At 36.0% G+C, this 12,908-nt stretch overlaps 2 protein-coding genes across 5 annotated transcripts; both read left to right on the top strand.

Moving 5' to 3' along the window:
• Nucleotides 1-358: 358 nt before the first annotated feature.
• On the top strand, nucleotides 359-3,478 carry LOC125810938 (transcription termination factor MTERF5, chloroplastic). Its single transcript, XM_049490444.1, has 4 exons — nucleotides 359-588; nucleotides 1,563-1,612; nucleotides 1,738-1,953; nucleotides 2,102-3,478. The coding sequence occupies exons 1-4, from the start codon at nucleotides 509-511 to the stop codon at nucleotides 3,208-3,210; spliced, it is 1,455 nt and encodes a 484-aa protein (XP_049346401.1). The 5' UTR covers nucleotides 359-508; the 3' UTR covers nucleotides 3,211-3,478.
• Nucleotides 3,479-5,353: 1,875 nt separating this feature from the next.
• LOC125811143 (sister chromatid cohesion 1 protein 2) lies at nucleotides 5,354-11,516 on the top strand. 4 transcript variants are annotated; one of them, XM_049490640.1, is made up of 13 exons: nucleotides 5,354-5,587; nucleotides 6,899-7,184; nucleotides 7,325-7,362; nucleotides 7,467-7,510; nucleotides 8,174-8,232; nucleotides 8,306-8,865; nucleotides 9,129-9,240; nucleotides 9,393-9,529; nucleotides 9,607-10,061; nucleotides 10,247-10,283; nucleotides 10,386-10,407; nucleotides 10,558-10,690; nucleotides 11,056-11,516. In XM_049490640.1, exons 1-13 carry the CDS (start codon nucleotides 5,464-5,466, stop codon nucleotides 11,176-11,178), a joined length of 2,130 nt encoding a protein of 709 aa, XP_049346597.1. In that variant the 5' UTR covers nucleotides 5,354-5,463; the 3' UTR covers nucleotides 11,179-11,516. The 4 variants fall into 4 exon arrangements, with proteins under 4 accessions (XP_049346597.1, XP_049346598.1, XP_049346600.1 ...); XM_049490641.1 differs by having other exon boundaries at nucleotides 7,328-7,362; nucleotides 11,056-11,249; XM_049490643.1 differs by having other exon boundaries at nucleotides 5,398-5,587; nucleotides 7,328-7,362; nucleotides 8,356-8,865; nucleotides 11,056-11,249.
• Nucleotides 11,517-12,908: the final 1,392 nt, after the last annotated feature.

Below are 12,908 nucleotides of genomic sequence, written 5' to 3'. Positions count from 1 at the left end.
CCCTAGTTAACACAATAACATGGCGAGACACATCATTCCTTAACATACTTTTAAATTTTAAGTATCTTATACTTTGATTTTGTCCTTATTTTATTTTTCATTCGCACCAAAAAATCAATTTTAAAATACCGAACTAATCCAAACCAAAATAGAAAAAATCGAACTGAATTAGTTTGATTTGGTACATGGTTCACACTTCTCTAAAACCAAAAATCAAAGAACCGAACACCCACCCTACTCTTGATAAATATTTTATTTCATACAGTACTACATAGTGCACGTGACTTTCCATGAGGGCTCAAAATTAAACATCTTATTGCTGGTTCAAAGATTGTGTTTGGCACTAGAGAACAAACAACATCTGCGGTCCAAAAGCCTCCTCCCCAAAAATCTTCAAATACACCACCTACATACCCAATTTCCAACTCCATTTTTTACTTCACCTTCTTTGTTTAATCAATGCTTCACACTAGTTTTCACAGTAACAACACCACTGAACAGCTTAAAAATGATATCTTTTATGCAACTACGAATCCCAAACGTAAAGCTTGCCTTTCTTTCAAGAACATCCCGAGTACCCCTTTATCGGTAACGTTATCTTCGACTCACATCACAAATTTCCAGTCTTTTAATGGTTTTTCTTTGTGGGTCTGTATGATATTGATGTTTAGGTGCTATAACCTGTTACCTATGAGACCACTTCCAATTTGAACGTGATAACACCACTGGCTTAGTCTGACCTGTGCCGAATTCACTTTAGGTTAATGCTAAGAAACGTTTAGCCTTGTTAGAGATACATATAGGCAATACTAATTAGTTGAGATTAAATTTGAACCAAGTTAGTATATTTACTTTAGGTCAATGCTAAGAAACTTTTAGCCTTGTTAGAGATCTATATATTTTTAGGAATGTAGCCTGTAGGGAACTTCTAGTGCCGGAGAAACTGATCTTTAGTAATATTGTACTGAGATGAACTTAAATGGATCGATATGGACAAGGATTCATAAAGCCGACCACAAACTTGCTTGAGATTGAGGCTAGTTGTTCTAAATTGTTTGTTAGTGATACATATGACTATTCCCTGGCAATATCTCCTTGAAGTTAGACCTAAACATTCGGTGGTTGTGTAATATAATATGCATTATAATACCACTTGTGCAGAATAAGAGCTCTAAATATGCCTCCTCTTTTTCCTAACTATATGAATAAAAGAAGTTGATTAGGCATCACTTATTTTCCGCTGCACTAGCATAGGATGTGATTATACTTTTGTAGACTTGTAATTCCTGTTTTTTTCTACAATATTTTCACTTTAGTTTTTACTTGTATTTGTCAAAGCTGTTTTTGCAAATGTTTTTCTTGAGCCGAGGGTTTATCAGAAACAACCTCCCTACCTCACTCCAGATAGGGTAAGGTTGCGTACAGCTGACACCCCACCCTCCCCAGACCCCCCACTTGTGGGATCACACTGGATATCTTCTTCTTGTTGTAATTCGCGGTTTTGTAGTAAATATCGTCTTCTCTTTAAGTCGGGGTTAAATAATTAGTTAAACTTTCTTCAGGATTGTATTGTCGTTACCTCAGAAGGTTTTCTTTTGCGCAGCGAAGTATTGTAAGTTTCTCAATTCTGGAATATGAATTTTGTTACCTCCAGTAGACTTTCCAGCACTGTGTATCCTCCTAGCTGTGCTGCTATTGGTTTTGCCATAATATTTGTACATTATCTTTGATTGACAGCTGAATCTGAGGTAGATGGATCTTTTAGCTTAAGGTTGGTCCCCCCAACCCTTGTAGCTGCTGAAAAGGAAGAGGCGAAGGCTGTCTTGACCTTGTTTCTGAAGAAACAGGGTTTAAGCAATGCTCTTGCAGCAAGAGCTATCAACAGATCAGAGTCTTTTATCGATCACCTTGTCTCTCGGCTGCATTCTGTTCATAAGTCTCGCTACCTCGTAGGTCTGGTTTAAGCAGATTGATTTCCTGTTGTTTCCCCCTCTTTCTCTGCTTGTACATCTGTGAATTTGCAGAATGTGCATGAGCATATTCACTGTGCTGTTTTCTGTTTATCTTCATCTGTAAATTGTGAATTTCCTTTAATTTGCAGGACGAGAACTAACAACTCTTGAGATTAGGGATGCTCTCATCCCATACCTTGAGGCCCTCCACGAGGAATATGGAAGCATTTTGGTGGACGTTGTGGAGAGCTTTCCAAACCCACCTGTTGTGGAGAAAATAGAAGAAACTGTTGAAAAAGTACCTATTCCTGTCACACCAGCTTCACCTCCTAGTGCTGTTCTCGACTCCAAGAAACTGAAGGCTCTGGCACGAGTGACTGATATTGGACCCACTGGAAAGCTTCCCCCACATATTTTATACCTTGTTGAACTGGGCATGGACATTGAAAGGATTAGAGTAATCACACGAAAGTTTCCTGCTTTTGCCTACTATAGTCTTGAGGGAAAAATCAAACCAGTAGTTGAGTTTCTCCTTGATCTTGGAGTGCCAAGATCACAGATCCCAATAATTCTCAGCAAAAGGCCTCAACTATGTGGAATTAGTCTCTCAGATAATTTAATTCCAACAATGACATTTTTGGAAGAACTGGGCGTTGATAAAGAACAATGGGCTAAAGTAATCTACCGTTTTCCTGCACTTCTCACTTACAGTAGACCTAAATTGAGAGCAACAGTGGACTTTCTTTATGAAATGGGTCTATCTGCTGAGTGTGTGAGCAAGGTTCTAACCAGATGTCCAAACATCATAAGTTACAGCGTAGAGGACAAGCTAAGGCCTGCAACTGAGTACTTCCGCTCAATGGGGGTTGATGTTGGAGTTCTTCTCTACCGATGTCCTCAAACCTTTGGTCTTAGCATTGAGGCTAACATTAAGCCTGCCACCGAGTTCTTCAAGGATAAGGGGTTCAGTATGACGGAAATTGCCACAATGGTGTCAAGATACGGTGCTCTATATACTTTTAGCTTGGCTAAGTTGGTATTAAAGTGGGAGTTCTTTTTGACCATGGGTTATCCAAGAGCAGAACTGGTGAAGTTTCCTCAGTATTTTGGTTATAGTTTAGAAGAGAGAATCAAGCCAAGGTTTGCCATTATGACTGATAAAGGTGTAAGGTTGTTACTGAACCAGATGTTGTCACTGTCAGAAGATGGTTTCAATAAGGCTTTGAAGAGAAAATTGCAGAAACTAATAGATAATTAGCCAGAGGCAACGTCTCTGGTGGAGATTTTATTTTAGCATTTAGATTTCAAGTCCGTTGAGCCAAAAGTAATGGTTTTCAGTTATTGCTAGGTGAAGATAGCAGTGTTCCTATTATGTTTTTTTACAAAGTTGTCTCAATGGATGCTAGGGAAATTTGCTTCCTCTCCTCTTGAGGAATCTTATTGAGTCAGTAGACATCTCCTGTGCCTAGTGTACAACTGTATAGACTAAACTAATCGGAAATATTGGTAGAATAGCTTTTAGGCAAAATGCATTTTATGTGTATTTTGTACTCGAGGTTTGTTGTGTTTATAGGCCTTTAGAATATGATCTAAGTTTTGTTGACAGGATTTGTTTGTAGTTATTCAGGATCTTTAACAAGTGAATTCTCAATTCTTGGGAGGACACATATATGGCTGTCAACAGGATCCTTTGCAACAGTTATGTTTTCTTTTATTCCTAGACTAGACAATGGAACACCTCCTCTAATTCACTGTTTAGTTGTTTGTTTGGACTAATCCTGGGAAATTTATGTATGTTTCCTGTATTATCAAATAACGAGGCTTACATTTGTTGTTGTACATATAGTATTTCATTTGATACTTCAGATATTATTATTTGTGATATTGATTCGTTCAAGATAATCTAGAGATAATATTCATTTATTAAATTTACAGGGTTGGAGAATGGAACACTTTCATAGTCAGATTTAAATGGTGTGATGGAATAATTTAAAATTTTCTATTTTAGTTACAAGTTTAGGTTAGAATAGAAAAGCTTATGATAATATGTTATTAAGTTTATAACCCTACTCACCGTAATTTAAATTAGTCAAACAAATAGATACCAAAGATATTATGATCAAATCAGGCAAATACATATGTATATAATAGAGACTACATTGTGCTTTTATAGAAAAATATTTGAAGATTTACCTTTTTTACGATCTGATTCATTATTTCAACTTTAAACTTGAAATAGAAAAAAATGATGAATATGCTAAGAAATTTTGAAGTAAAATAATGATTTTTAGTTTATTTTCAATCAAAACTATATCCAAATTCGCAATAAGAAATATTTGAAGTAAAATAATGATTTTTAGTTTATATTGAATTAAAATTATATCCAAATTCGTAGGATATGAGGACTAAATTATTTTAACATTATAATTTCAGATTAATTTATTAAACATGTGAATTAAGATAAAATAGAATCCCAAATTCGAGACAAAATAAAATATTTAAAATTAAATTTAATTAACGATATAAATAGTCTTTTCTTGTCGTGGAAGATACCGTATGCACTATAAAATAATAGAGTAAAATTACATTAACCAAATTATAAGATTAACTCTTTGTTCTATTAAAAAAAATGGTTAATGAATATGATTGTGGAAAAGAAGTAGGAATTGACGGTGGCCGTGGGTGATAAGGGGTGTGTCGAAGTGACACGTATTGCAGTCAAAGTTACTGAGCTGGCAAGCAAGAGCCCCCCGTACATAAAAAGTTACCGTTTGTAAGAAACCCCATATATATAAAATTGATAAGAAGAAACGTGTCTTTTGAAGAAAGTAAATTTTACTGCAAATAAATCGACTGGGAAAAAAGAAAAAGAATATAGTACTACGTACAACTTATTTGAATTAATAAAAATTAATAATGTCACTTTTACAAGTTTATCCTTCCCTTTTCTCTTAAAAAAATTTTCCTAGGATCAATTTTTAATTGAATGATAGAACAGGCTAATTTGTGTGTTTAGTCTCAAAATCTTGATTGCTTGTCGTCATATATGAGTTCTGGACAAGTCGCTATAAATGAATTAATTAATACGCTATTTTTTTTTACATATATGAAAAATGCTATATCAACAGTAACACCATTCTAAATACTTAGTAATATTAACAGAAGCATGAAAATTTTTATTCATTTCACAAGTAGTTTCCAAGTATGCCTAAAGAGCTCTCAATAGAAAGTTACTAGTAAATAATTTGGTCATTATCGTCAAATAGGGTTTATTTGGTCGTACATTCCAAAAACGGGGAAACACATTTCTAAATAAAATAAAATAAAATTGTGAGACTTGTTTGACAATCCTTGTTCCCATTTATCTTCTTCCTCTGAATGAATGAGTTCTGTAAAATCCAGAGCCTACACTTTGATTCATCTCATCATACATAGAAAAAGTTTAAAGTAGAGTGAGGCATTTTTGTCTCTCTCTTTTAGAAAAACAAAGATAGGTAAAGAGAGAAAGAACATGTTTTATTCACAGTTACTTCTTTCAAAGAAAGGGCCTTTAGGCACCATCTGGATTGCTGCTCATTGTCATAAACGTCTCAAGAAAGAGCAAGTTCAGCAGACCAACATCGCTTCTTCTGTCGGTGCGTTTTCCTATTGACTTTTTTCCCTTTTCCCTTTGCCCCTTTTCAGTTATTACAAGATGGTGTTTTGTCTTCTTCTTTTCCTGTAAACCCTTTTCTCCTAACCTGTTTCTATTTGTATTCATTCTTTTCTTCATACATTAAGACAAAGTGATAGATTAACACTGCAGGTTTCTTTAGAGAACCCTGATTTCTATTTTAACCACAGTGTCATTTATTGGAATTTAGTGTTCTCTTGACTTAGTTGTACGTACTGCCTCCATGAGTTTGCCGGATTTCTTGATATAGCTGTCGAATGCACAGTTCATATAGTTTATTTTTGTCCCAAATTGCAGCTAGTAGTTACCTTTTGTCTCCATTGTGTTAGATGTCACCCTACATCAACTATTTTCACATTTAGTTGGATGGCTGGACAGTTGTTGTTCTAAAATTGAGTGTTAAAACCATACATTTTGTGATTCGATTTTTTGTAACCCACTGCTTGTCAATCACATCGGAAAGTCGTTGTGTCAGTGGAGACCTCTCTCAACAAAGAATTTTACCACAAAGCCCCAACTAGGTACTACCACTTATAGGAGTCTTCTTTGCCCGTAGAATGCCCCCACGAGAAGAAAGAATAGTGGGATGCTCACGCTCTTGTTGGACGTTGTGGGTAAACTAATGAAGGGAAGAATGTGATTTAATCACAGAATTGAATCGGGGTTTTGACCATGAAGGTGAAATAGGTTCTAGTGTGACTGACAGCTTTTTTGGAAATTTCACCTAGTTTGCAACTTCTACTGTGTTAGCTGTAACAAATGCTATAGTTATAACACGGATTTCACAAGACATGGTGTAAAATATAAGTACATGGAAATAAGCATGTCTTCCAAGCCACAGAAAATGGTTTCTAGCTTTATGTTGGATTGTGAACGTTTGCTGCAAACTTGGGTGATTATAGGTGGTGTTAATTGTTGTCTCTGTGAATTCCTTGGATGATTTGGGTAACTGTTTTCTGGCGGGGTTATCGGAAACACCTCTCTGCCTCCATAAGGTAGGGGTAAGGATGCGTACGCACCATATTTCCTAGATCCCACTTGTGGAATTACATCGGACATGTTGTTTGTAATCTTGATTTCAGTTCACATGTTTATGGATTGCTGTGTACGTATGTAATGAATGTGCTCATTGCCTTGGATCTTTTTTAATTCAGATTCTTGATTTGATTCTGTTTTTTAATTGCAGCACAACACACGTAAAAGTAGTATTTAGAAGTTTTAATCATTTCTGGAGTGATTTACATTTGCTTGACTGCTTTTTTTCTTTGCTCAGAGAAAATTCTGCTGGATGAAGCTCCTGTGGTCACATACAGAATTTTAGGTCACCTGCTCCTGGGTGTGGTTAGAATATATTCGAAAAAAGTGGAATATCTTTTCAATGACTGTAATAATGTTCTTGTTAACCTTGGTAATTTTTCAACTCGCAAGAGACCAACTAGTAAACTATCAGCTGTAAGGATTGGGGGTATGCATGCTCCTGCCCACTTTATCACCCGACCAAAGAAATTTGAACTGGATACTTTTGATCTGGAAGTCTTGGAGGATCAAGACGCAAACAGGTGAAATAAATACTTTCCATGAATGACGTGGTGTCCCATGTTAATTTGTATATTTTCATTTTCTTTCTCTTTATGTTTTTTCTGATTGTTGGTTTGGCGTTAATCATTTCAATCTTGGTTTGCAACAAACTGTTTTGAAGTAGTCATGTGGCATCCCGTGAAGAAATCATGCTTTCAGGTACAGTACATCTTTGTGTATTTTTATTCATGGTTACTTGGTTTTAATTTTTCTGCTTTATGTCTCTTATTTTTTTAAAAGAGACCTTCTGCTTTCCGTTTCAGATGCTCAGGAAAATGAGCAAATGGTTTTTGGCTTATCTTGCAAGGTAGTCATTTTATGAAGTATTATCATTTCTTTGGTCTTTTAACAGCATGTCTCGGCCTGTGGAACTTTTCCAACAAAAGAAGGCAGCTTAGCTCACTTTCTGCTTTGTGCTCACTAAATATCACTATCACTGCTTAGCAAGATATACTACTGTTCCCTGAATATCTCGTAGTTTATGTTAAACTCTTTGCTATATGTTATTAGAACCTTAGGATTGGTGTAGCACATATTATTGAATCAGTTGATTGATTTTAAATTATTATCTGCAAACTGGTTAGTGGAATTTGTACTTGTCAAGATACATCATGGGTTCACATAACTGCTTTTCTTTGAACAAGTACTGGACAGTTTTAGAGGTGCTGTGTTTAATTTGAAGAAGTAATTTGATTGATCAAGCTGTTCAAATTTCTGATGATACTTGAATAAGAATTAGCTTAGAGCCCTAAGCAATCACCTTCATTAGTCTTTTTCCTGATGATGGCATGGTTGGTTGGAATTTCTCTTTAACTACTACTTTCATTTTGTGTGGGTGTTGGGGTGGGGTGGGGGGCGTTCTGTCTCTTTCTCTCTCTATCTCTCAATCTGGTACTGCTGCATGAAAAAGTTCAACCTTTGTTTTCTATGGATATTCTTGCATACATGACATATAAGCTGCTTTTTTCAGTACGAGGAAGATGTCTCTCATTCGGAGTCAAAGTCCACAAATCACACTCCAGTTAGAGAGTATGCACTGATCCTACACCTCTTTAAATAGATGTAGTGCTAGTGCTAAGAATTTAACTTTTCATGGTTATAGCATATATTCACCTCACCTGATGGACAAAGATTTTGACTTCCGCCCATCAGTTGGGTCAGGCCATGTGGAAGCTCTGTGGAACCTTAATGAGACTAGATTCTCCTTGGAAGAGCGCTTTGAACCTATGACCTTTGGTGACATTGAAATTCAGATGATCTCTGATAGGAAAGCTGATCACCAGACTGATGATGAGCAGATGAAAGAGTCTAATGCTGGGAACTTAGTAAATGAGGAGCATCTTTATGAAAAGAGGTCATCTTTGGAAGAGCATGCAGAACCGATGATTATCACAGAAGCTACACCGGAAATCAACACTGATCAACAATCTGAGAAAAATCATCAGCCTACTCTTGAGCTCTTCAAACCCCCTGATGTAGGAGTGAATGTAGATGATGAAGGACCAGCAGGCCTTGGTGAATCATCTCTTGTGGAAAAGCATTGTGGTTTTGAGCAAAAGAAAAATGTTGAAGCATCTTCCTCTAGAAAAGGGAAGGATCGGACTAAAGTTGATCGATCAGTGTCCCTCTGTATTGATGTATCCCCAGAGACCAAGATCTCAGGTGATTATGGTCAATCCTTATCTGGATTACCTTGTTCTTTCACTATCATTTAAGTTGAACAGCTGAATCTTACTGGAAAAGGAATAAGCTACACCCGCCACCCCTCCTTTCCACCTTCACCTAGAAATAAATAAGGAGCATGTGTGCCCCTTCTCATTTTTTCTGCTTGTTGGATACAATCTAATTTGTCCCTTCAGAAACCCAAGCAAATCATGTTTTAAACTGCTTGTTTTTTTAACCAACATCACTTTCTTCTAATTCAGGATCTACTTCACCGGATTTCATATCTGTTCACACCCCAGCTAAGAAGGAGCGAACTCGTATTTCAAGGAAGCGGAAGTGCATATTTGATGAGTCTATTGTGATCCCAAATGAGTACGATCCTTCTTGTCTTTTTTCAACCATTCAAGATCCATTGCACTAAGATATCCGTATGCAGGATCTTCTTGTTGTAACCTTCTTTAGTTAGTGCAGTTAAGTTCATTGCATAGTCAGAAGAGATTGATGTGTCAAATCCAAACATGCAGGGTATTCAAGCACTGGATTGGTGATGCAAATGACTTAGTTTGCAAGAGAAGGAAAGCCCCTCATTCCAGTTATTTTGCATGGAAAGTACATAAAATTTCCTCACTTCCTCAGAGTTTTGAGGAGCCTCTTATTCCTTGTGAGTAAAACGTTCAAACACTGCCACTACCATTTCCATGTTTTAGGAAATTTAAATAACCAACTGTGGCAATGCAGGTAGTCTTTCGATTGATATTATATCTGCAATTAGCAAAATTAGATCAGCAAGGCATGGGCCTGCAGAAACAGTAGAAGTTCCTCTGCGTGAGGACATGCCAGACTCTCCATATAAACTCAGATCTGGAGAACAAATACCTATTGCTCTTGCTGCATCTCTGCATGAGTACTTACCTGAATCTCCTGGTACCCTAAGATGTGGAGAACAAATACCTAATGCTCCTGCGGCATCTCTGCATGTGGGTGTACCTGAATCTCATAATACACTCAGATATGATGGAGAACAAACACCTATTGCTCCTGCAACGCCTGTCACTGGCTCAAGCTCGTTGAGATTTCATGATACGCAAGGAACTTCTAGATCACACATAGAACCAGCAAGTTCAACTGAAAGCACAGAGAAAGGAGCACTTTCCATGGAGGATGTAGAATTTGAAATGAATTTGATGGATGAGGTATGACATGATTGACTAGTCTGATTGCCGTCATAAGTAAAGGAAATTGCTTTCAGCTATGGAAGTGTATTGTGATGATTATTAACTTTTTTTGGGAAATAAAAGAATTATGTTGTCTATATCTGTTATTGTAATGCTAATAAGTGCTATAAGTGCTAACTGTTACAAATGCCCTCTTTTGTCAGGAGATAAATTCATTTGAAGGGGATACCTCAGAAAAATGTAAGACAGTACTGTGCTTTAGGGGGTAGGGGAGTGATTTTAGTGGTGAAATATTATTTCAGTTGGATTGCCATTCTCATAAGCTTTTTGTCTTGGTTGCAGGCAAATTTTCCCTAAGAACAAGGTATGATGAATAAGGGATCTCATTCCCAATTTTTGCAATCCCTCTTCCCCATATCTATGGCATCTTTTGGTTATGACTCTTGGAAACTTGCTGAAAATTCATTTCTTCTGTTTTTGGTGGTGATCCAATTTGTTGCTTTCTTGCATGCAGAAAGGTTGCAAAATTTCTACTTGAAAACTTTCTTGCTCGGAAGGGGAAGGAGGAGGTAGAAGTTGTTAACTTGTCCTTGCTTATGAAGGGGAAAACAAAGAGAGACAGTGCAAGGGTGTTCTACGAGATACTGGTATTGTTTCTAGGTTCCTTTCGTCTTTCTGGTAATTTTAGGTCTGCCAAATTGAACTTGTGGATGAATGGAATTATTTGATACATATATTAAAGAGCGGTTGCAACAAGAGTTTTTGTCCCTTGTTTCCCTTCTGGCAAGCATCCACTCTGTGCTCTATACGTGGTGCTTAAACAGGAATTACCTTGGTTCTATTGTTGTTAAATGCCTGTATTCTTGGCCTATAAACATTGCTTATAATGGACGGACAAATACACATGCGTCATAAATTCATTCTATGCATTTGTCTGTGTTTATGTAGATCCAATGTAATATGCACATAGATACATTGTGAATTATTTACAATGCTTTTAATTTTCATGCAGGTTCTGAAATCGGGAGGCTGGATAGATGTGCTGCAGGATGATGCCTATAGTGACATTCTTTTGCAAGAACTCCCAAGACTAAAGCAGACCTTTGAAGCCGACGGCCTTGGCTCAAAGTCTTGAATCTATAATTATGTTCAAATAGAGAGCAGTGTTGGTAAATAGTAGCATAGGAAACAATCACATGACATATATGCCTTATCTTAGAGTAGTAGTAGATGAAGCAAACAACATGCATATATGCTTTTGTGCATGTTTGGTATATAGAGTGGAGGAGGGAGGAGCAGCTATTCTCTCTGCTAGGATGATGTTAAAAAGAGGAAGAAACAGAGAGAGAGAGGTTGTTGTGAATCAACCATTGCTCTTCCTCCTTAACATGAGGGGAAGTTAGGTTATTGTTAACTATTATGTCTACCAACTTTTTTAGTTTATGAATGCAAAGTTATCAGGAATTAGTTGAATTTATTGTCAATGTTTTGGTTAACTAGTACTGGTGAAAAGCTATTACTCTAATTTTCTTTAGATCAATACACAAAAATGACGAAAAGTTGCTTCATGAGAAAATTGTATACCAAATATATATTTGGAGGTGGTTATAGAAAAATGTTGACGATTTGCTCTACAAAAGTTGTCAATTCATAGGCATTTTAATCAACAATGAGCAACATTACATGTATAGTCATGAGTTTTAAAAAGCTTTATCACGTAAAAAATATGACATGTTAGGACACAAAGAGGTTGTTCGGTGTGAGGGATAAAAATAAATAGTATAGAATGAAAAAATAGTCTAAGGACAAAATTTCGGTGTATTGTTTGGTTGTCAAGTTTGGAATAACTTATTTCACCATTTTATATGTGATGGGATAAGTTCTCTCAAATACACGATGGAATAACTTATTTTACGATAATTTGTTTCTAAGTAAATGACTCAAACTTTGTAATTTTTATGTATATCCGCCCTGTCACAAATTATTAACTTTTGTATAAGCTCAAACTATATCACATATCACATACATCAAAATATATATAGATTAGTTAATGAAATAGCATTCTTTTGAAAGTTAGAATTTATTTGAATTAGCTTATTTTTTAATATTTTTAAATTAACGGAAGAGGGTACAAAATGCCCCTGAATTATGCGAAATAGACCACTTATACCCTCCATTACATTTTGGGATAAAAAATACCCCCGCAGTTATCCCAGGAGACCACAAATACCCTCAAGAGTTAACACCCCAATTTTTTAGTGACGTGGCAAGCCACATGGGACTAATCCCTCCACCTAAGCATTGCCAACTAAGATTCACTACAAAAGAACTTGACTTTTAGTGGCGACAAAGTCGCCATAAAATCCCAAAATATTGCCACTAAAGGTTATGAGTGATTTTTAGAGGCGACTAAGGCTCCAACAACCATTCGCTAGTAAAACCTATTTTTTCAACAAAAAAATATGATAATTAATTTTCGATTGTGACCTAATTTTCTAAAATAAATAACTTGCAATATCCATATTAAAAACATCCAATATTATTACGAAAAATAATCAAAATTACTTCTCGATTCAAATCTCCTACTATATATATATATAATGCATCATTGTACATTTATACATTTACGTATGACATAAAAATAAAACATATAGTGTCTTCAAACTCCTACTTAATCGATATCATATTTGGTTTTTTAAAAACAATGAAGAAAAAACACAAAATTAGAATTTAATGTTTAAAACTTTTAGTGACGATTTTCTGGCTTTTGTGGCGACTGTTGTTGCCACTAAAGGTCTAGTTCTTTTGTAGTGAATCCTAGTTGGCAATGCTTAAGTGGAAGGATTAGTCCCACGTGGCTTGCCA

This window comes from Solanum verrucosum, unplaced genomic scaffold (assembly GCF_900185275.1).
Source record: "Solanum verrucosum unplaced genomic scaffold, falcon-dt-bn FXZP01000032.1, whole genome shotgun sequence".
Taxonomy (NCBI): Eukaryota; Viridiplantae; Streptophyta; class Magnoliopsida; order Solanales; family Solanaceae; genus Solanum; species Solanum verrucosum.
Note: the sequence above shows the minus strand (reverse complement) of the source record. Positions and strands in the feature narration are given on the sequence as shown.

Excerpts from the sequence above, each read along its gene's own strand:
- LOC125810938 (XM_049490444.1), top strand. The coding sequence starts at position 509 with ATGATATCTTTTATGCAACTACGAATCCCAAACGTAAAGCTTGCCTTT. Across the intron at positions 589-1,562 it reads TCCCGAGTACCCCTTTATCG|GATTGTATTGTCGTTACCTC; the intron begins GTAACGTTATCT and ends AACTTTCTTCAG. Across the intron at positions 1,613-1,737 it reads CTTTTGCGCAGCGAAGTATT|CTGAATCTGAGGTAGATGGA; the intron begins GTAAGTTTCTCA and ends TTTGATTGACAG.
- LOC125811143 (XM_049490640.1), top strand. The coding sequence starts at position 5,464 with ATGTTTTATTCACAGTTACTTCTTTCAAAGAAAGGGCCTTTAGGCACC. Across the intron at positions 7,185-7,324 it reads GAGGATCAAGACGCAAACAG|TAGTCATGTGGCATCCCGTG; the intron begins GTGAAATAAATA and ends ACTGTTTTGAAG. Across the intron at positions 8,233-8,305 it reads AATCACACTCCAGTTAGAGA|CATATATTCACCTCACCTGA; the intron begins GTATGCACTGAT and ends TCATGGTTATAG.